Here is a 25,000-nt window from a genome sequence, read left to right on the forward strand (position 1 = left end):
GCACTGTCCGCGCTCCCTGGTCAGACCCCAACTGACCCCTCCTGAGCCTTAAAGGTTTCATTCCTCACGGTTTTGTGTTTCTGTGGGGTTTTCTCAAATTTAAGGAAGGATCCTTGACGGCTGCGTTTCAAGGATGCTACGTCATCGAATCCTGCCGAAGGACTGTTCCGATGTCCAGGATCTTTGGAAGTCCTTCCTTCACAGAATTTTCAAGGATGCAGTTGGACTGTTCTCTGTGTTCTTAAAGCACCTACAATCCTTTGCGCAATTACCAGAGACTTTTTTTTAAATGGTAGCACAGAATTTAAAGGCGGGACTTTTCAATGACGCACACCTGCACACTCGCTAGACTGTTCCATTGTTTGTTCTCCAGATGCTGGGAGTCTTGCCTAGCCTCTGAAGTACCCGACTTGGAAGGACCCGTCCTACCCAGGAAGCATCCTTATCTTTGAGAAACACCCTATAGCAGGCTCCACCATTGTGCCGTTAGAGGTTTAATGTGATTCCTCATGGTTATGAGTCTCAGGCCCACCGTAGCGCATCAGGCACAAGAGTCATCAGTCTGTTGCAAACTCCTCTCAAGTCTAGTCAGAATAGTTTTTAATCGTATGGGATTGGTAAGGGTTTTTGTATACATCATTTGGGAAAAGCCTGGAGAATTGAGCTAATGTAGTGTATTTCTCTCCCAGGCAGTGCTAAGCATCAAATGGAATCTTCCAGAGAGCGGTATTCAGTAGGGCGCTTGCTCCAGTACATGTTGGGTCCTTTCAGCGGCACACACTTGTGTGGTAGATCAATCCTGTTTCACCGCCAAATCAAAGCTCATTAAGTTCAGCCTGAATGAATATTGATCGCTCACCCCCTTTCTTTCAATTCGAACAATCTGACCTATATATATCCGATAATAGGTGTATTAGGTGCTGTTTTTGCTGTCTTTCTATATCTCACTCCATTTCTTTCGATCTCTCACTATCATCTCTTCTTCCATTTTGCCATTTCCCTCTACTCCCCCCCTCTCTGTTTCTGTATCTCTCTCTCCTCCCGGAGTTGGAAGCAGTAATGTGATTAAGGTCGGAGCGAGTGTAGCGCAGGACTGAGAATCTAATCTGATTATTCTCCCTGGGATTACCAACCGGAGAGAGGGATGAAGAAAAAGAAGGAAAACAAACAAGAGAGCAGGCAAATGACGCTACTGACTTCCCTCTTTCACACTCTTCCACACCATCTCTCTCATTCCATCTCTTCTTCTCTCTCTCATTCCATCTTTGTTCTCTCTCTCTCTCTCATCCTATCTCTTCATCTCTCTGTCTCATTCTATCTTCATCTCTCTCATTCATAAATACAAGCACTCAGTTTTGAACTCTATTTTCCCTTAAAACTTTTTACACAGCTGTTTTAAAACATGAGAGACATTACATAAAAAGCTGTCTCCTTTTTCAAAGGAGATTACCCAACAGTAGGTCTATGTCTAAATAATGACATTTTGTAGCCTATTGCATTGTAAATGCCACTTGTATAAAAATGTAATTGTTTTCACATTCAAATAAAATTAGGTTTACATAATAATTCAGTTACTGTACTAAATAACATAAAAACAGCTGGCTCCTATCAGATCAAACATGATTGTCCATATCACAAGGTATTAAACACAGAAATTCATATGTAGGCCTATGTGTAAATACATTCAACAATCCATGGATGACACCGCAGGAGGTGGTAGGAAGTAGGCTACTAGCATTAAGCTAAGCTAAGTAGCGGAGTTATATTAAAGCTATGTGTTCATTCACTGATGTGATGATTGCACACTTGCGTTAAAATGCATTTAAAATATATTTAAAACATATGGTCAAACTAACATGCAACTGTACCTGGTTAGCATCACAAGACCCAATGGATTGTGTAGACAGAGTATGTAATGGCAGTATTTAGTTAACTTTTCATTCACTGATGAAAGATTTCATGTAAAGATTTGTTTACATTAACTTCATTTTTATGAAGCCCCTAAAGGAATGTGTAACGTTACACATAGTGTGTTGGCTATTGCCAGTTATCTGTAAATTAACTTTCCATTCATCATTACAACTACATTTTTGCTGTGAAATGGGTTTGAATGAGTTTTTAAATCATTATGTTTGCATACATATTATTCAGTTATGTTGTTTAAAAAATCGATTGTTTAATTTCCCTGCATCGGTTCAGGTTCTTTCACATTAGCATGGCGATGCATTAGAAATAATTTTTCCAGCTCTACCTCCTTTATCTGCCTCGATTAGTGATATGGGTTTGTCCCCCTCATTCACTCTTTAGCCTATTGTCTGTACATCTTTCTCCTTATTGTTTTCTTTTCATGTCCTTACACACACACACACACACGCACGCACACACACACACACACACACATACAGACACACACATGCACACACCCACACACACACACACACACACACACACAAACACACACACTTACAGACTAGGGCTGAACGATTAATTGCATTTGCGATTTAATCGCGATATGATAGAACGCGATTTTCTAACCGCAACGTTCGCGATTAAAAAACGTGGTCTAAAAAAAAAAAAAAAAATTCATTTTTTTTTTTTTTTTTAAGATGGTACATTTTGCACACAGTGTTTAAAAAGTGCATGCCTAGTGTTTATACTTAAAATTACTTTTTTTTAAATTACTTAAATGCACAGTGGCAAAGCCACCGATTTGTTGTTCTTGTTTTTGTAATGAGCAGTTAAATAAAATTGTAAAATGAGGGAAAGAATATTTTACACTAAATGTATCTAATATTGTGTTGGTCATATTTAAATCATTCATTAGGTTTTGTTGGGAAAAAAAGAGGATAAAAAAAAAATCGCATATTAAATCGCAATCGCAATATTTTGGTAAAAAATCGCAATTAGATTATTTTCCCAAATCGTTCAGCCCTAATACAGACACACACACACACTCCATCTTCTCTCTCTCATTCCCCCTCTTTCTCAGCTCTCTGTCCCCCCTCTTTTTCTTTTCTTTATGATTTCCGTGCTGCTTCATTAGCGGGACCGTGACACTGTTGGTATTCACATGAAAAGAGAGGTTTCTACTTACACACGTTTTCAGAGCGGAAAACCAAACGAAGACAAACAAAAAGAACTTAAAAATACCATCTTTCCACGCCTCTTTTTCTCCTCTCTCTCCCTCTCTTCTCAGTCTCTCTCTCCCTCTCTCTCTCTCATCCTCCCTCTCCTCTCAGTCTCTCCCTCCCTCTCTTCTCAGTCTCTCCCTCCCTCTCCTCTCTCTCTGTTTCTCCCTGCCTTCCTTTCTCTCCCCCATGTGAATAGTCAGTGGGGAGGCCGTTAATGGTTCTATAGAGTTATAGTTCTCTTGCTCCTCAGTCCACAGTCCCCATAACTGCCTACAGCAACCCACCGAGCTTTTCAGACATCACAATCTCTCTCTCCCTCTCTTTTTCTCTCTCTCTCTCTGTGTGTGTGTGTGTGTGTGTATCCGTGTCTCTGTTCACGTTTGCTTGTATGTGTGTGTGTGTGTGTGTGTGTGTGTGTGTGTGTGTGTGTGTGTGTGTGTGTAGCATTTCAGATTAAAGACTTAAGTCTATTCAAGTTGAGCAGTGACACAGAAATCCATGCGGCTGCTTCACTAGAGGTGGATTCCACTCAGTGAGCTTGTGAACATTTTGGAGAATTTTTGTGTGTGTTAATAACGGAAAAAAATCCTGCGTCTGTCTTTTGTGCTTCTTTCTCTCTCTCTCTCTCTCTCTCTCTCTCTCTCTCTCTCTCACTGTGTGTGTGTGTGTAGGCAGGCACATACATTGTGTCGGTTCAATGCTCTTCTATGGCTAGCATGCTCTGTATGCTAATTGCTTTTGGAACCTACAAAAAAGCCTTGACTGATAAAAGTTTCTCGTGACATCTAAGGCCAACACACAGACACACACACACACACACACACACACACACACACACACACATGGCCACCAGGAGCCTAGACTGTCAGTGTTCTGTGTGCCAGTCTGGCTGAGGACTCTCACTGCCACCCCAGTAGGGGCAGACCTTGGCACGGATTGGGCATGTTTCTGGCCGATTACTCCAGCAGTGTCATGCCAGAGAGGCATCAGAAGTGCACAGGACTGTAATAGTGTATTCTGAGCAATTGGTTTTCATTTATTTGCAGTGTGCTTTTTGTCAAAAGCGGCATACAAAATGTGTTGGTTTGCAAAACAAGAAAACAAGCATGCACATCTCTCTCATGTACTTTCTCACACCGATTCAGTACTTATGCTTCCTTTTAGAGTGACACTTCTGTTCTTGAGTGTGTGTTTGTGTGTGTGTGTCTCTGTGTGTGTGTGTCTCTGCTACATACAACTGCAGCTGGGACTGCCACTGGAGTCTTACTGAATACATTCCTACCTCTGTAGTCATCTTCCTTGTTAAACTGAGATTTCACCGTGCTGTTTAATAGGATTGATATGTACGTATGGTGGCTGTTTGCAAAGCCTGAAATTGCATCTTTTTAACAAAATACTGCAATTTGACACCCAGGGACACTGTTTGGATCTGTGGGATCTGTGCCTGTTACTAAGGAGAAGTGTTTGAAATGAGCTAATGCACACACATCCTTCAATAAAAAGCCGCCATAAGCCTTTCATTTAGCATAGTTTTGTAGAAGTGTGTGTGTGTGTATTTGTGTGTGCGTGTGTGTGTACTTTAATTCGACGGCACACACACTTGCAACACTCAGTAGGATTTTGTGAGTAGTGGTGAAATCACGCCTGTCGTCTTTACTTCTCCTCTTTCACAATGTCTCTCTTTCTCTCCCTCCAATTGCTCTCTCTCTCTCTCTCCCTCTCTCCCTTTCTCCCTCTCTCTCTCTCTCTGGTCCCCATTTCCCTCTGTCTGACAGTTTTGAACTGGAGAGGTTTCTTTTCGAAGTGACAGATAGGGGCATCAGGGACAAAGTGTGTATGTGTGTGTGTGAAGCCAGAGTTTGAAAAATGATCAAACCTTGGTGTGATACACACTTTTCTAGCTTTTAGTGTCAATCAGAGTTCACAGCCAGTATTTCCTTGTACGCCCTCCCTCCGTCCCTCCCTATCTCTCTCTCTCTCTCTCTCTCTCTCTCTCTCTCTCACACACACACATACACATACACACAGCCATTCACACACACACACATGCTCTCTCTCTGTGTCTTTGTCGTAATGCCTGGTGTGTAATCCTGACAGTGTGTTGATGGCTTCAGTAATTTGTGTTTAATCACTGAAAGCCCTTCCCTTAGCCTCTGTGGGGTCACAAGATGATATGCTGATTCCTAATCTCACATAGATGAAATAATGTCAGCGCGTACACACACACACACACACACACACACACCCACACACACATACACACACAGTGCATCGCCTCTTTTCTACCACTATATTAAGATGGTAGTTGCAGTGGGTTTGTGTTGTTTAAATCCTACAGAACCACATACCAGCATCTCGCTATTCTCACCCTTGGCCATGAGTATTCTTACTCACACACACTGTCGATAACACACATTTTATTATTCATAGTAGTGTACAAGTGACACATAACAGATGTAACATGTAACAGGTGTAACAGGTAACAGGTGTAAGAGGGTAATAGATATAACAGGTAACAGGTGGTCATTGTGTTGTTCTGCTTTCTAAATCCCAGTTGAATGTATTCAGTAAGACTTCAGTGGCAGTCCCAGCTGCAGTTGTATGTAGCAGAGATAAAAACATGTAGGAACTTTGCCTTAGTATACTTCACATACAAACACACACACACATGCACCAACACAAACTCACACAAAAGCCGCAACAGTATCTCTCTCTCACTCACACACAGTCAAGGGCAGACAGTGGGGTCAGTTACCCCCACAGACATTTTCATAATAAAGCAATATATTATTTGGATCTTAACAAAGAGGAAGAATTATAGATTAATGACATTAATGGAAGCATGAGGCAGCTTTGTACAGACATGGATCCAACACTGGGTGCTTGTGCTACACACACACACACACACACACACACACACACACACACAATGGCACTTAGAAGTAAAGTGATTGGGATTAGTTTTGTTTTCCTCTGGGGGGGGGGGGGGGGGTGATTCGTCCCTCTCTGCAGTAGATCAGTGAACAGAAGGAGGGGTTCGGCGGGGCAGGAGGCTGGGTTAAGCACTGGCATAAAGACCCAATTGTTTCAGTCAGTGTGTGAGACAGATGCAGCCCATCTCACTCAGTGGCCTACAATACACACACACACACACACACACACACACACACATACACACACACACATTTTAGCATTCACACAAAGAGATACATGCAATGTCACACAAAGAAACACAAATAAACACACATGTACTGTAGGACACACTCTTAAAGCCTTGGACCCGTCATGCGGATTTGCGGGAGGAACGGCAGGCTGGATGCTTACACTCACTCACACACACACACACACTCACACACTCACGCTTCTCTACCCCAGCCGACGCCACCCACCCCTGACCCCAAGGATCAGTCTGGGGGTCTAGTCTGATAGCTGTAGCTTAGGTGTGTGTGTGTGTGTGTGTGTGTGTGTGTGTGTGTGTGTGTGTGTGTGTGTGTGTGTGTGTGTGTGTGTGTGTGTGTGTGTGACACAGTCAAGCGAATTTCAAGTCATTAAAATGTGTGTTTATATGAGTGTGTGTATATGTGGGAGTGCTACATGTCCTGGCAAGTCCATTTCTAGTGGTCCAGTGAGTGTTTTGTCCTAATGAGGCCCATTTCTATTGGTCCAGCGAGTCTTTTGTCCTAATGAGGTCCATTTCTATTGGTCCAGCGAGTGTTTTGTCCTAACGAGGTCCATTTTATATAGTCAGGTATTCCCTGAGTGTGAAGCAGAACAAACAAGAGGTGGCAGACAAACTGTGTGTGTGTGTGTGTGTGTGTGTGTGTGTGTGTGTGTGTGTGTGTGTGTGTGTGTGTGTGTGTGAGAGAGAGAGAATGTGTCTGAAATCTTCCTCTCTCAGTTCAGGGGTTCAGGCTGTCATCACTATCTCTCTGGGAACTGTGTGAAAGTAACGGTCTCTCTATCGTCTCTCTCCATCATTCTTTGTCCTTTCTTTTCTTGCTCTCTTTCTCTCCCTCATTCAGGCTTGAGTTAACCAGTAACATAAGGCCATCCCCTCCAATCACTATAGCAACGGCCACTTTTGCCAAAACATGTCCTGTCTACGCAACCTTTTCTTTCACTTTTCTTTTTTTCACAGTGTTTCTCTCTCTCCCTCCCTCCCTGTGTGTGTGTGTGTGTGTGTGTGTGTTTTTGTGTGTGTGTGTGTGTGTGTGTGTGTGTGTGTGTGTGTGTGTGTGTGTGTGTGTGTGTGTGTCTGCGAAAGAGTGAGTGAATGTAAAACCCATTTGGGAAAAGCTTCACCCACACATGCACCTTTTGTCAAGGCTTGTACACACACTCTCTCTCTCTCCCTCTCTCTCTCTCTCTCTCCCTTACACTCTTAAATTCTCTCTCTCTCTGTCTCTCACACTCTCACATTCTCTCTCTCTCATTCTCTCTCACTCACGCACACACACACACAAACACACATACGCACACACACACACACACACTTGGCTGGGCGGGTTAGGGCAGACTTAAGGTCCATTATCTGATGGCTTTAGTGTTTGTTTGATAATTGACTGGAGTGCTGCAGGCCTGTGGGTGTAGAGGCCAGTGCCCTACTTCAGAAAGAGACAGACAGATAACCACTCATCTATTCCTCTCATCCTCTCTTCAGAACTCACAGACTTTCTCTCTCTTTTCTGTCTTTCTCACTCTGTGTCTTTTCTCTCTGCGTCTATCCATCTATTCTCCGCCCTTCTCTCTCTTCATTTCTCGACATAGAAGGACACGTAGTGACAGGTCAATGTATGCTGTATCAGTTATAAGTGTCAATTACGCCATACATCCTACTAGAAGGACGAGTAGTGACAGGTCAATGTATGCTGTATCAGTTATATGTATTACGCCATACATGCTACATAATACTCCTTGCTCTCCCTCTCTCTCTCTCTCTCTCTCTCTCTCTCTCTCTCTCTCACTTTCTCTCTCTGTCTCTCTATCATTCTCCCTGCTCTCTCTCTCACTTTCTCTTGATCATTCTCTCTCGCTCAGTCTCTTTTTCTCTCTTTTTCTCTCTCTCACTCCCTATCTCCCTCTTTCTGTCTATGTATGTATCCTTCTCCCTGCCTCTCTGCTCACATCTTTTGTAACTCACATTAGCGTCTAGTTGACATATAAGGAACTGTGCTACATGTAATGAACTGTGTCACATGACATGAACTGCGATCTTGAGCTTAATGTAGATTTATTAGGCTCGTGAAAATAATTTGTTAATTTCGATTAATGAATTACAGACAAAGAATGTGTAATTACGCAGATTAATCAGTCTATGAAGCCATTCAGTGGTGGCCATTTTGGATGGATATTGTGGCCAGTCGGCATGGCGGTAATAGTTTGTATTTCTCCCACTGCGCACTTCTGATGTGGAGCTATCATCAGTGGTTTGGGCCGCATTGGTAGTTGGATGTTAGGTCATCTTTGGTTTACATCACCTTGTTTTGGATTTCGAACAGAAACTTACATGCCCTGCATTTTGTGTGTGGGTGTGCGTGCATGTGTATGCATGTGTGTGTGGGTGGGTGGGTGGATGTGCATTCATGTGTGTGCGTGTGTATGCATATTGAGGGGCCCATTTCTCTTTCTCTGACCTCTGCTGTCCAGTGAGTCAAGTCTTTTGCTTTTGAAAGGCTACTTTATTCTGTGCGTGTGTGAGAGACAGATTGTGTGTGTGTGTGTGTTTAATATTCTGACAGCACTAAGAGTTGTGCTGTCCAGGAGTGTGTGTTAGCTCCATCAGTTGCTGCGCCCTTTGAGAGTTGATGCTGGGCTCCCAGCCAGCCTGCCTTTAAGGAAAGGATTTTTGGCTTTGTCAGCTGCCTAAAGCCTTAGTATGGAGGCCACACTGGGACAAACAGCACATGCTAAAAATAAATAATCTGCTAGAATATGCAACACAAATCCTGTGTGTGTTCATCTGTGGTATGTTTGTGCAGCACTTCAAAGCTTAATGGTTATGAAAGTGCACGGTCTGCATGCGTGGCTAAAAGCTAAGTTTCTCAGCTAGTTCTCAGCATTTCATTCCAAGTCACTACAAATGTTTCTCTCTCTATCTCTCTTTCTCTTTCTCTGTCTGAGTGTGTGTGTGTGTGTGTGTGTGTGTGTGTGTGTGTGTGTTGCAATATTGATGTTGTCATTTACACCATTGTTGCTGTAAGGATGGCTAGTTAGCTACTAAGCTTACCAAGAAGTTATAAAGAGGCATTATGGAGTTTCTCTCTAAAACAAGCAAGCTTACTGGCTAAATGCTAACAGACCTGCCTTGCAAACATGAAATGTAACACAGTTGGCACTGATAAAAGCTAGCTAGCTAGCCTGCTAATGATGTAGACTTTCTGTTGGGTTCCTGTTGGGTTTTTGAGCCAACCCCTTCCAACCCCTGCTTGAATTTCATGTGTATTTCATGACTGATTGCAAAATCACCAGGCATGTGGAGTGATGTTGCAGGAACAGCTCTAGTCTAACTTTAAACACACACACACTCACATGCACGCACGTGTGTGTGTGTGTTGGTGTGGCTGTTCTGTTATGTAATTGTGTGTATAGATCGCTGTTTATCCATTCGTCTTTGTAATTATGAAGACAGACAGTGTGTGTTTGTGTGTGTGTGAGGAAGAACCTTGCTCAGGCTGTGAAGATATATGCATGTACAGACCACTCCCCCCTCCACACACACACACACACACACACACACACTCAAATCCCAAAGGTTTTATCACTGAAATCATACTTGGATCATTATGACTCACACACACACACAAGTGAACACAAAAACACACCACTCCTTGGAGGGCAGATGGTGGCCCTGATCCAGTGACCTGCTTCGGGTCTACGCGTGTCTGAGGGGTAAAAGACGACCCATTCCCAAATTAAACACACACACTAACACACACACACACACATGTAACTTTGGCCTTTAATCCCGCTGAATTCATGCTGCTGTAATCCTATTAGCCTCCTGGCTGTCTCACTCACACGTAGTGACTTGACCCTCGGAGGCCAGCTCACTTATCTTCAGCCAAATGAAGAAGTGTGTGTGAGTGTGTATCTGTGTGGAAGTGTGGAAACTACCTCTCAAGTTAAACGAAATTAGAGTATTAATGTTGTGTGGTGGGGTTTGGGTTTGGAAGAACAAACATATTCTCTCATTCTTTAAGCTCCCACTCATCTCTTCCTGGTTCACACACATACACACACGCACACACACACACACACACACACACACACACACACACACACACACACACACACACACACACACACTCACATCCACTCCCCCACCCCCACCCCCACAAACACACACATACCCCCCCCCCCCCCCCCACAGACACACACATACAAGCACACACATATCCACTCCTCACAAGCACACACACACACACACACCCCACAGACACACACACACACACACACACACACACACACACACACACAGTGTATTGTTTAGATCTGCTCATGCATGAGGCACAGTGAGTGAGTACTCAACCTGATAAAGCTCATGAATCTGATTGGCCACTGAGGAACAGCTGACCTCCCACTACTCACATAGGGACTATGTCAAGTTCAAGTGCTGTCAGCCAAACACACACCCTCAGTCAATCCACCACACACATACACACTACCCCCCCCCCCCCTAAACACACACACACACACAGAGAGACACACACACACACAGATACAGATACACACAGACACACACACACACACACACACACACACACACACACACACAGAGACACACACACACACACACACACAGCCACATAGACAAACACTATATACACATTCACCAGCACAGGTAGACGTCCATAAACACTTAAGAAGATTCAGGCATACACTCACACACATGTTCAGAAACCCTTAAATTTATGCGTGCACAGTCAATCCACCACACACATACACACTACCCCCCCCCCCCAAACACACACACACACAGAGAGAGAGACACACACACACAGAGACAGACATACACACACACACACAGATACAGATACACACAGACATACACACACAACACACACACACTGAACGTGTCAGTCATTGTGGATGGATCTTGACTGACAGCCCAAGCCAGGAGAGCTCTTCCTCAAGCTTCTGTTATCTGACAAGCACTTATGCACTCCAGAAGCCACTTCAGTGTCAGTGTCCTCAAGGGAAACACACACACACACACACACACACACACACGTATTTCACATACAAACATACCTTAACTGACATACACACACACACACACACACACACCCATACACGCACACACATACCCATACACATACACACACACACACACACACACACACACACACACACACATCTGTACTCTTGAGTGGTAATGCATGTAGATAGAATGGTTAATACACACACAGGTCACTGCTCTTCACTTTCTTTTCCTCTCATCCTCCCATGTGTTCAATAACATCTCCATCTGCCAAACACATGTTAGGACTGTGGAATTAGTCCTGCCAAACGCTCTAGAATGTTAACGCTGTGGAGTTAGTCCTGCCAAACGCTCTAGAGCAGTGGTTCTCAAAGTGGGGGGCGCGATGTCACAGACGGAGAAAAAAAACAAAAAAACGCCGACCTGTCACTGGTTAGTGAAAGCTCCCTCAGTGGCGAAATGCAAGGGGCTGGACTGACCCAAACAAATCAAATACTGTTTTGCTCCTGATCCACCAATCAAAACGGAGTCTTATCATTTCAACGCGAGTTGCACCTCCGCTTCCGAGTATAAAAAAAAACGCAGGCATGGTAAGCGCACACCCTGAGACGACACTCTGCAGAGTTTGTTCAATTTCTCTTGTTTCCTCTATCATTCAGATATGCATTGCTTTATAAACAGTATTTTTAAAGACTCACTCCTTCCTTAGTAATACCTTACTGCACTTGCAGTAGGTCTATTCGTAGCCTATTCTAAGGAGTAATTTGCTCCACAATCTTTTAAAAAAGCTCGTAGCCCCGAGAGCTAGCCTAGCTAGCTACCTTTTCCAACTACAGCTAGCCCTTTTCTCCTTGTTGCAACAAATAAAACACCAGCACTTGAATACTATTTTGTGCTGTCCCTGTCTACATTGTGTACAGTTCGTTTTGTTAGGAATCATTGCCTAGCACAGTCTTATCCATTATTCGTGTGCAAGTCATTCACAACCACACATACAAGAACACGACGTTGAAATTAGAACTTTATTAACTTTACACACACTGTATCAGCAAACAAACACAACATGGACAAGTTTCTGATTCGTAAAAGTCAGAAAGAGAAGCCTGTGGACTTCTTTAAACATAAACGTGAATGGCCTCCAGCAACAACGAACCACCATGTCCAAGCATAGCACTGTCTCCAAGCAGTGTCTGGAGGCATCTTATGTAGTGGCTCATAGAATTGCTAAGCTTGGCAAACCCCATACAATTGCCGAAACACTGATTTAGCCGGCCACGCAAGACGTGTAGAATAATGATAGGTATTGTGCTGAGTTTAACTCCTATGTCAAATGACACTGTATCACGCCGAATATCAGAAATCAGTTTTTCAAAGAGGACTACCGTTCATTCGCCTGAGTTCGGGATCCATTTCTCTGCTCAGCAGATGAGCTGTCACTAGACATGAAAGAGCAGCTGAAGAGTGACAGTAGACTTTCGTCATTCTGGGTAGCAATGATCAGCTTTGCGACATAGCCTTAAAAATGCTCCTCCTTTTCGCGTCGACATATTTGTGCGAGATAGGCTTTTCAAGACTGACTGCGCTCAAAACTAAATACCGCAACCGCGCACAGATCGCAGATGACCTGATGATATGTTTGTCAAACATTGCCCCAAGATTTGAGGACCTTTGCAGTGCAAAGCAGGCTCATGTCTCACATTGACAGACCTGTAGGATTTTTTTTGTAAAGATCACAAGAGGCCCATAATAATAACAGTATCCTAATGATAGCAATAATAACACTTATTATTATTATGATAATAATAATAATACAATAATAATAGGTCGATAATCATTAATTATAATAATAATAACATAATGATGGTGATAATAATGAATAGCCTACTAATAGGCCTACTATTACTGATAATAATAATAACAATAATAATAATAATAATAAATAGTTATAATAATTGTCTGTATGGGTCTAACAATAACAATAGCCTAACCTTGACATGTCAGGCCTATCAATAACAATACGCTATCTATCTATCTATTTATCTATATATGGTGGTGTAGTTAAGGGCGGTGGCGGCGGGCCGCGGGCGGATGGGGGGGGCCCAACTACCCCTAACCAGCTTTGGGGGGGCCCAGCTTGCAAAAGTTTGAGAACCCCTGCTCTAGAGTGTTAACGCTGTGGAATTAGTCCTGCCAAACGCTCTAGAGTGTTAACACTGTGGAGTTAGTCCTGCCAAACGCTCTAGAGTGTTAACGCTGTGGAGTTAGTCCTGCCAAACGCTCTAGAGTGTTAGCGCTGTGGAGTTAGTCCTGCCAAACGCTCTAGAGTGTTAGCGCTGTGGAGTCAGTACTGCCAAAAGCTAAGTCAAAGAGGACCATACATATACAGACTAGGCTTGGGCTTGGGTGGTGTCACAGAAGTATGGTACTCTGGGGTATTTAGAAATCCCAAAGTTTTTCAATACAGTTCAAATTATGAGCCAATTTAGCCAAAAGAAGAATTATTTAGAGGTAGAAAAGATTAGCTTGTGGTGACCACTCACATGCAGGACTGATGTAATTCACGGCGATCTCACCCGGGTTGGTATGTGTTTTTATTCACGCTCCTTTTAGTAGATTGGTTAACCACGTTTCCCATACACCCTAGGGGGTGATTACGACGAGGAAGTGGAGTAAGGTTGAAATGAACGAAGGGCGATCTTTTCACCAAGGAGTTGTCTCTGTGTTTCCCAAACACTCAACTTCTAAGTAGGGTAATTAGTTACATATTAGACACACAGCATTGTAGGCTAGACCATGTCACACAGGCTACAATGGCTTCTGCACACACACACAAACAGTCACTCTGATGTATGAGGTCATAAGGTAGACTAGGTCATTAATGACGAGTTGAAACAATTTGCTGATGTTCACACACACACACAACACTCTGTCCTTACTCGTCTGCTGCACAGACTCACAAACACACACACACACACACACACACACACACACACACACACACACACACACACACACACACAACCATGCACATACACACACCACCACCATAAGCATGAAGGAGAAATTCAGAGGGTATCTATACCTGCATCAGGGTTTTACATCTAAATGTATGCCAAGCATAATACAATCTTAAATACCTGTTCTCTCTCTGTCTCTGTGAGTGTGTGTGAGAGAGAGAAAGTGACGGTGAAAGAGAGCGAGAGAGAGTATATGCGTTTGCCTCACAGTGTGCGTGTGTGTGTGTGTATGGGCCTGTTTGTGTGTTGTGTAGGGTTTATGATCTAATACTCTGCTAATGGTGTCATATTTCAGCAGAAACGTAACACATGGCTGAGTGATCTTGGAGGGCACCCAGCTCACCAGCCGATTAACATAAGCAACCACTCATGTCTCGACTGCATTAGGTCTCTCTCTCTCTCCCTCTCCCTCTCTCTCTCTATCTCTCTCTCTCTACCCCTCTCTCTCTACCCCTTTCTCTCTCTCCTTCGCTCCCTCCGCAGTCATAACCCACTTTACACTGTGTCCCACTCCTGAAGTAGAGCCCAAAGTTGATGGATCTTGTTACAGAATGACTAAACAGTTTCTGTTCCAAAGGCTCCTGTGTGTGTCGAGAAGGTCACCGTTTGATGTCAACATCCGGTTTACTCCATAATTACTCTTCAACCATCCCAGAGTTCCCTGTGGGGTTCTCCTTGGGTGATGGTGAGTTTTGGGAATTCCTGTCTATGCGTGTGTGTGTGTGTGTGTGTGTGTGTGTGTGTGTGTGTGTGTGTGTGTGTGTTCTTTTTTAAGGACTGCTAGACATCCTGAACAGCAGGGACTTTGATAGGGCATGTAGTGAAGAGACTGATAAGCAAAGGAAAGGGAATTCCTCCAAAATCCTGTATTCTAAGAATTCTATACAGGCCGTTGCTAGGAGACCAGCCATTGTTGAGGGGGGGTATGGCTGTTACCCAGCCTTCCTCAGAGGCTTTCTCGCCGCCCCTTTCACTTCCTCCCTGAGAGAAGGCTGCGGCTAATGTCTCTGATTGGCAGGTCATCATTCAGCATTGAAATGCCCGGTCCCGCCCCGCCCCTCACACAGCCACTTGTCTTTTCTCCCCCGGGACAAAGACAAAGAGGGAGGCTCCATTCTTTTGTCCCTCCATGCACTCCTTCTCTTTGTCTCTGCCACCTTTAGTTCTGAATAATATGGAAGCTATACATTGAGGAGGGAAATATGAGGTGGAAGAGACGCAGCTAGTTGCTGAAGTTGACAGGTTTGCGTGTGTGTGTGTGTGTGTGTGTGTGTGGGTGGGTATGTGTGTGTGTGTGTGTGTGTGTGTGTGTGTGTGTGTGTGTGTGTGTGTGTGTGTGTGTGTATAGGGGGGGCTGAGGGGGGGGGGGGGTTGTGGTTCCCTTGGGAGGTCTCTACTGAACGGGCAGCAGACATTTGAAGGTCAGGAGGGAAGGACAAAAACATCTTTCTCTACCTCTCTCGCTCACAAACACACACATGCGCACACGCACACACATGCACAGTATTTCTCACTCAGTATACTCTGATCACCCAAGGGGCCTTTTGCTCACGGTTCTCTCTGGGCTATCCACATAAACACACACACACACACACACACACACACACACACACACACACACACACATATCAAGGCTACTCTCCTCAGGAGCCTGTAGGTCTGAGTGTCCCCCTGGTTTGTGGTTTTTTGAGGTTGGGTTTATTAGGCGTGTTTGTCTTTGTGGGCAGGTGTGTGTTTGTGAATGATTAGCAGTCTGTAAGCAAAAACACACACACACGCACAAACACACTCGGGTCTCCAGGGGCCTCTAACGTGAAAGAGCCTTTCAGCACAACCCTTGGGTCATTAGGTGGGAGACATGCTGTAGACCTAGGTGGCATGTTGTGTGTTTGTGGGTGTTTTTCTGTTAGTGTTTGTGTATGCGTGTCTATATCGGTCATAGCAGTCAAATTAGTGTGCTTAATAGTGAGAAGGTGTACCCAGTATGTGACTTTACCGTTCTTCTGCCAGTAAAAGGATGAGGTGATTGAAGAGGATGGGAGTGAATTAATTCAGAGAAAAGTGAATCGGTGAAATCAATCACGTCGATACATTACCCTCTTCACCCCTCTTCCAGTTGTAGGCACACACACACACACACACACACACACACACACACACACACACACACACACACACAGAGAGAGCTTTAATGAGAACAAAGTTGCAGTGGTTGTCATTTTCCAGACGTGATAAATACCTCCTTATTTTCTCCATTTTACTCAAAGCCGGTACAGACATCATCAAGGGGCCTTACGTTACACACACACACACACACAGACACATCCTCACACACTTGTGCACACACACACACTAAGAAAAACACACACACTCTTTTAAACACACTCATGTATCCACATGCGCACACACATACACACACACACACTTTTTCCTCTGTTGAACTGGTGCATATTCCATTACTGAGAATGAATGAGATTGGGGAGAGGAGAAGCGATCTGGCAGCATTTATTTTTCAACAAGACTAATTAAGCATTTCCATTATTTAAAACCTCAGGGCATTGGCAATTTTAGAGTAGAGGTAGAAATTAAAAGTCTTGGTTCTTGGTCATCGTCTTGTGGGCCATTATCAGACATGTGTCTTCCTTCAGTGTGAAGTTAAGTGCTTATCAGAGGAGACACCAAAGAGACACCAAAGAGAGCGAGTCAGGCATCTCCAGATGATTCAGATATCAGGAGTCAGGCATCTCCAGATAGTTCACATATCAGGAGTCAGGCATCTCCAGATGATTCACATATCAGGAGTCAGGCATCTCCAGATGATTCAGATATCAGGAGTCAGGCATCTCCAGATGATTCAGATATCAGGAGTCAGGCATCTCCAGATGATTCAGATATCAGGAGTCAGGCATCTCCAGATGATTCACATATCAAAGGTCAGGCATCTCCAGATGATTCAGATATCAGGAGTCAGGCATCTCCAGGTGATTCAGATATCAGGAGTCAGGCATCTCCAGGTGATTTACATATCAGGAGTCAGGCATCTCCAGGTGATTTACATATCAGGAGTCAGGCATCTCCAGGTGATTCAGATATCAGGAGTCAGGCATCTCCAGATGATTCAGATATCAGGAGTCAGGCATCTCCAGGTGATTTACATATCAGGAGTCAGGCATCTCCAGGTGATTCAGATATCAGGAGTCAGGCATCTCCAGATGATTCACATATCAAAGGTCAGGCATCTCCAGATGATTCAGATATCAGGAGTCAGGCATCTCCAGGTGATTCAGATATCAGGAGTCAGGCATCTCCAGGTGATTCAGATATCAGGAGTCAGGCATCTCCAGATGATTCACATATCAGGAGCCTACTGAAAAAACGAGGTTTGGGGGAAGGTTCTTTTGTTGTTCTGTTCTATTTGTCATTTTAATTTCAGCTCAGTTTTCAGTTGTTTGTGTTGTGTGTGTATATACTGGATGTGTGTGTGTGTGTGTGTGTGTGTGTGTGTGAGTTCTACATGGGGCGGATATGTTTGTCTACACATGGATGTTTTTGTGTGTTGTTGTTGTTGTTGTGTGTGTGTGTGTTTTTGACTGATCTTTAATTTCCTCTGTGAGTGTTTATGAAGCAGCCCTCTGAACAATGCAGGAGTCTTCAAAGCTAAATATTTCAGCACAGTTCTCGCTTGAGCAAAGATTAAAGTTTCATACTCAAATACGTTTACAAAAGCGGCTCTTTCTGCGCAGAAAGCCAACACAAAATGGAAATTCTAAAACACGGTGCCGTGTGTAACGTCAGTCTTTACCACGCCACTCTCTGACTGATTTAGAAAACTGTTATGAGTGAAGCAAAAAAGTGTGTGTGTGTGTGTGTGTGTGTGTGTGTGTGTGTGTGTGTGTGTGTGTGTGTGTGTGTGTGTGTGTGTGTGTGTGTGTGTGCAAAAGGGAGATATGACAGACAGTGTCCAACATATAGCATATGCAGTTTTTCATTCGAGTTAAGGTGTGTAACCTGAATTCACACAAATGACACCCATCCAAACCCACACACACACCCACGTCTCTACAGAGCCTCCACAGATTCCCATGCATCATAAATATGCATGCATACAAGTTGGATACATAGCCCATAGCATGCAAAGACCCTTAATACAGCTGGGGAATCTATGCCAAACCAAGTTAGATACGGACCTTGTGACATACATTAGCCCTTAAGACATGTAGGGAATATACACATATGCAAGCTGGATATATAGTATAGTCTAGGTCCTGGGGAAGATTTGTATGCGCTTCATTTAGCGGAGAATATCTCAACTGTTATAGACTAATATTACCCCACTGAACAACGTGCGATGTGAGCCAAAATCTCTATCCGGGACGAAAGTCCTGAAAATGACCACAACAGGTGACACTATTATCAGGTGAATGGGACTCTTTTTTCCTTTATAGATATCCTCATCAATTTCTACCAGATTAATCTTCATATTAAGATAAATACTTTTTGTATTACACTTTGTCTCAAAAATTAAATAAAATATGCAAATTAGGCAATATCTCATTAAATATGCGTACATATAAACTCTTGAAGCTACATCATCATGTTGCAGAGGTGCTGTGTGCGCAGCGGGACATCGTTCTGTCTTTTTCTCTGTAAAACAAGAAGTTACATTTTAATTATTGCCAGTGTTTTTCCAAATTCCCTGCTATTTCACCATTGTGTGTTTCTTCAGCCTGTTCTTACTCATAAACACACCTTCCTTTCCTACAGATTGTTTTTCAAATACACATGTCTCTACACGCACCTACTGCTACAGGAGCAGCCCCCCCACACACACACACACACACACATATGCACATGCACACACACATGCGCATTCTCAGGCATACACATTCTCACACACAGAATCTCTCTCTCTCACACACACACACACAATTCTGTGACCCTGCGTCAGAGCACATTAATACTTAGCCCTCGAGGTCTTTGCATGCAAAGCCAGGGCCAGCAATTACCCAACAGCTCTCTGGGCACTGCAAAAGGTCAGGCCTCACAGACATGCATCCTGTATTTCACTCAATAAAGGAGGGAGAGAGAGAGAGAGAGGGAGGGAGAGAGAGAGAGAGAGAGACAGAGACAGAGATAAAGCTAGCGGGAGAGAGAGAGAGAGAGAGAGACAGATAAAGCTAGCGTGACAGAGAAAGGGAAATGGACTAAGAGTCATTCAGGTTGAGGGAGAGAGAGAAAGGGGAAAGAGAGATGGACTGAATGAGAGAGGGTGAGATAAAGAGTTAGAGAGGAGGAGAGAGGTTATAGAGAGAGACAAGGAGATAACGTGAGAGAGAGAGAGTGATGCAGTGTGATGGAGAGATTCAGTGTGATGGTGTTATTCTCATAAATGTGTGTTTATTGAAGGATGTTCCCCTCTGAGGAGCTTTGAGTGATTGAATGAGCACAGTGAAGATGGAGAGAGGGGGCACACATACACACACACACACACAAACACACACACACACACACACACACACACACACACACACGTATAAAAGGAATTGTTAAACATGGAACAAGGGTTGGCGACAGCTACTCATCTGTTATCCTTCCTGTTTTCTCCCTCTTGCCGTCTCTCCCTTTCTCCCTCAATCCACCCTCCATCTCTTTGTCTTTTTCTCTTTCACACTGTTCTCTGTCGTTCTGTCTCTTCTCTCTATGTTGCTCTTCCATCTCTCTGTCTCCAGAAGAACACGACTCATGTATGTTTCAGCGCTGAGACCCAGATGCACAACTCAGCTGTTACACACACACATACGCACACACTCACACTCTACACACACACACACGCATCTCCCTCAGACACACACATACGCACACACTCACACTCCACACACACACACACGCATCTCCCTCAGACACACACATGCGCACACACTCACACTCCACACACACTCCTTCTCCCACAGATAAACACACACACACACACGCATCTCCCTCAGACACACACATGCACACACACTCACACTCCACACACACTCCTTCTCCTACAGATGAACACACACACATACACACACACACCCATCTCTCTCAGACACACACACTGCCATGGATGCCCATTCGTCGGGCACTGGAGCAGCTCCTGGCTGCCATGTCGCATTCTGTTGGTCAACTGTAGACGAGCCACGCCATCGCCTCTCCCAGAAAACTCAGAGAGAGAGAGAGAGAGAGAGAGAGATGATGATGATGATGATGATAAAAGAGCCACGTAGACGTAAAGAAAGAAAATGATGATGATGATGATGATGATGATGTTCAGGTCAGGCCTTCAATGATGGACTTTAGGTCGTGTCCCCCTTTAAGGCCATACATGATTCATCTGTGCCATGGAAGTACAAGAGTGTGGGGCGACAGTGGTACAGTAGGTAGAGAAGTCGTTTAGTAATCAGAAGGTTGCTAGTTCGATTCCCTGTCGAAGCGTCCTTGAGCAAGACACTGAACCCCTAATTGCTCCTGATGTGCAGTGTGCCATCAGTGTAAATGTAAAAAAAATGTGTATACATTGTAAGTCGCTTTGGATAAAAGCGTCTGCTAAATGACTAAATGTAAATGTAAACAAGAACATTCTAGAACAATGTGTTCTACTAGGCCAGGAGAATGGAAAGTCAGTTGATTTTGAATCACTTAGTTGGAATTTAAATTTAAATATCAAGAGCACTTTTCCAACCATGTTTTACTGAGAGCTACGGCAAGTGAAGAGAATCATTTCTATTAGGGGTGTTTGAATCAGAATCATGCGCTGCATGTGTTTAGACAGTGATTTGCTTGGATTGAACTAAGTTGGATTGGTCATTCAGTGGAGCAGTGCACTGAGGCTCTGAGGTGACTAGGATCATTGATCTGTCATTTTCTCTTCTTCTCTCCCTCTCTTCTCTCCCCTCTTGTCCTCTCCTCTCCTTTACTCTCATCCTGTCCTCTTCTTCCAGTCCTTTGTTGTCTCCCCATCTGTAGGACATTGACAATGCATTCAGTGCGTACTGGAGTCAGCATTGGCTAGTCATTGATCTGGACTATGCAGCCAGGATAACACCTACTTAACCTTTTCACACACACACACACACACACATACACACACACACACACACACACACACACACACACACACACTCTCTCTCTCTCTCTCTCTCTCTCTCTCTCTCTCTCTCTCTCATACATAGACACACAGCAGTTTTGGCTTCTCTGGTGTGTGAGTGAGTTTTCGTGACAGAGGGAGAGTCATTACAGGAGAGAGAGATGGAACAAGACAGACAGGGAGAGGGCGAGGTGGAGGCTGAGAGAGGGACAGAGAGGGGGAAGGACAGCACAGAAATAGATGAGAATAGAGAGAAAGAGAGGGAGGAAGAGAGGGAGGAAGAGAGAGGGAGACACAAAGAGATGGAAGGAGAGAGGGACACAGAGCACAGAAAGAGATGGAAGCGGAGAGATTGAAGCAGAAAAAGAGATGGAAAGAGAAGGGGAGTGAGGGAGAGAGGGAGGTAGAGAGTAAAGTGCTTGGCCGTGGGCTGAGATGTCTAATAACAATCCATTTTTAATGCTGTCTGCCAGGCTGTTGAGAGAAGTACAACACACACACACACACACACACACACACACACACACACACACACACCATCAGAATAATGAGAGTAATCTCCAGAGACCTGCCACACACAGACTATCCTTTCACACACACGAGTGCACACACTTGCATACTCACTGTTGACAGAAACACACACACACCACTGGCATTTCTGAAGACCTGTGAAAGACCCTATGTTATTCTGATGTTTTCTAGCTAATATTGAGCGTGTGTGCGTGTGTGTGTGTGTGTGTGTGTGTGTGTGTGTGTGTGTGTGTGTGTGTGTGTTTCCAGTATGAATTCAAAGCCAAGAACATCAAGAAGAAGAAGGTCAGCATTGTGGTGTCTGTGGACGGAGTCAAAGTGGTGCAGCGCAAGAAGCAGAAGGTGAGTAATACACACCCTTACACACACACACACACACACACACACACACACACACACACACACACACACACACATACACACACACCCTTACACACACACACACACCCTTACACACACACACACACACACACACACACACCCTTACATACACACACCCTTACATACACACACACACACACACACACACACACACACACACACACACACTCGCTAGTGTGTGAGTCTTGACTGCCCTTCTTCTGTATATACCTGCCACTACTGTAAATGCATCTGTCCACATCACAGGCTTGGCATTGCTGTGCATGTGGTTATGTGTGTGTATGCAAATGCATTTGCATGTGTGCATGCAAATGTGTGTGTGTGTGTGTGTGTGTGTGTGTGTGTGTGTGTGTATGTGTATGCAGATGTACGTGTGAGTATACGGTTTCTATTTATGAAAGCACTTGTGTTTGTGGACATGCATAAAAATGTATCTCTAAGAAATGTATTTCAATGCTATCATAAGTGTGTGTGTGTGTGTGTGTGTGTGTGTGTGTGTGTGTGTGTGTGTGTGTGTGTGTGTGTGTGTCAGTGACGGTCAGACTGACACAGTCCTGTCTTTCTTCCCACAGAGGAAAGAATGGACTTGGGACGAGAGCAAGATGTTGGTGATGCAGGACCCCATCTACAGGTGAGTGACCTTTGAACTCGACACCTCCTTGACTGAGGCACATTTCCCCAGCAGTGTGGTTGTTTAGCAAATATGCATTAAGACATACAGTATAACAGCATGATGTACGACCTCCCCTGCTATGTCAGTGCTTAGCCAGGGAAACTCATACTCCTGCTCCTACTCCTGCTCCTGCTCCTGCTCCTACTCCTTCTCCTGCTCCTGCGGGCAGTTAAACCCCCTCTCTTATTCCTTATTAAAGCCCTACACTGGCCTCTCCCTCGCTCGCTCGCTCACATCATCACCGTTACACTTGAATGTTGCATTAATGCACCTAGATGTACGTACGTGTGTGTTTGTATGTATATGTGTATGTGTATGTACCCAGAGATGGGGCCACATAACATACGTAAAGGGCTGGATGAATTATGCATAAGAGTGTGTGTGTGTGTGTGTGTGTGTGTGTGTGTGTGTGTGTGTGTGTGTGTGTGTGTGTGTGTGTGTGTGTGTGTGTGTGTGTGTGTGTGTGTGTGTGTAAATGTGTCTGATGTGTGTGCAAGCGAGGAGGACCGGGTTGTGTTGAGTGTTTAAGACAGTCGGGGTGGACCACAACACACACACACACACACACACACACACACACACACACACACACACACACACACACACACACACACAGTGATGTTACACACTGGCAAGCTGACATACATACATTCAATTAGTGGAGGAAGATGTGACATTGACTGTACCCACACAGTTACTGGCAAAGACGTGCGTCACACAAAGGTGGAGGAGTTTCTATTTCTCTCCCACAGCGTTCTCATGCTGTATGTGTATGGACCAACACACACACACACACACACACACACACACACAGAGGGTGAGTCCGGTGCCACACACACACACATAAACAGACACACACACACTCACACAATCAAACAGGTTCAGAACCCAAGCAGAACTCTACAACCATCTTCTCCTCAGTGTCAATATTTAATGTCAAATGATGTGTGTCATGAGCAGATTTGCATAACTGAGTGTTTGTGTCTGTGTGTGTGTGTGTGTGTGTGTGTGTGTGTGTGTGTGGGTGTGTGTGTGTGTGTGTGTGTGTGTGTGTGTGTGTGTGTGTGTGTGTGTGTGTGTGTGTGAGAGAGAGTGTGTGTGTGTGTGTGTGTGTGTGTGTGTGGTTGACTAAATAATAGATATGTGTAGGAGGATCTTATGTGGGGGGATAAGGTTTTCTCCACACACACTCACAAACACTGCAAGAAAAACATGTATTTCATATTACGCATGAAATCTCAGCCTCTTCTGTAATCATGTAACCACCATTTAAACACACACACACACACACACACACACACACACACACACTCACTCACTGTGTTTAAATAGTGAATGTTAGGTATACACCTCAGACTCCTACCGGTAAACTCCCTCAGACTGGTTAGGCTAGGAGGAAAAACACGTTTGGAATAGCACACTCATGGGGCCGACACTGCACACACACACACACACACACACACACACCCACACACACGCTGTGTTGAGCTAGGAGGAAAAACACGTTTGAAATAGCACACTCTCTGGAACTGCACACACACAGTTACAGCAGAAGGCCTTCTCAAGTCCAGCCAGGATGGGTTCATTTGAAAATGACATCCCAGTGTCTGGATTTTTTTACGGTTTAGCTTTTAATGTGTTTATGATATAAACTAACAAATATCTCTCTCTCTCTCTCTCTCTCTCTCCAGGATATTCTATGTGTCCCATGATTCCCAGGACCTGAAGATCTTCAGCTACATCGCTCGTGACGGCACCAACAACTCCTTCAGATGTAACGTCTTCAAGTCCAAGAAAAAGGTGAGAAGTTTATCTCTCTCTCTCCCTCCCTATCCCTCCCTTTCAGATCTTCCCTCCTCTTCCTTCTCTTTTTCTCTCACCCTCTCCCTCTACCTCTCTCTCTCTGTCTCTCTCCCTGTCTCTCTCTTTCTCACATGTGTGTGTGTGTGTGTG

The 25,000-nt window shown here is 44.3% G+C and overlaps 1 protein-coding gene across 1 annotated transcript in view; it reads left to right on the plus strand.

Annotated features, from left to right (window-relative positions):
• si:dkey-34e4.1 (carboxyl-terminal PDZ ligand of neuronal nitric oxide synthase protein) overlaps nucleotides 1-25,000 on the plus strand; it is a 46,481-nt gene that overhangs the window by 6,109 nt on the left and 15,372 nt on the right. Inside the window, exons 3-5 of the mRNA XM_031577829.1 lie at nucleotides 22,243-22,335; nucleotides 22,947-23,005; nucleotides 24,739-24,847. Of these exons, the coding sequence (XP_031433689.1) occupies nucleotides 22,243-22,335; nucleotides 22,947-23,005; nucleotides 24,739-24,847 (261 nt within the window). The remainder of the gene's footprint in view (nucleotides 1-22,242; nucleotides 22,336-22,946; nucleotides 23,006-24,738; nucleotides 24,848-25,000) is intronic.

The sequence above is a fragment of the Clupea harengus genome, chromosome 12, assembly GCF_900700415.2.
Source record: "Clupea harengus chromosome 12, Ch_v2.0.2, whole genome shotgun sequence".
NCBI lineage: Eukaryota > Metazoa > Chordata > Actinopteri > Clupeiformes > Clupeidae > Clupea > Clupea harengus.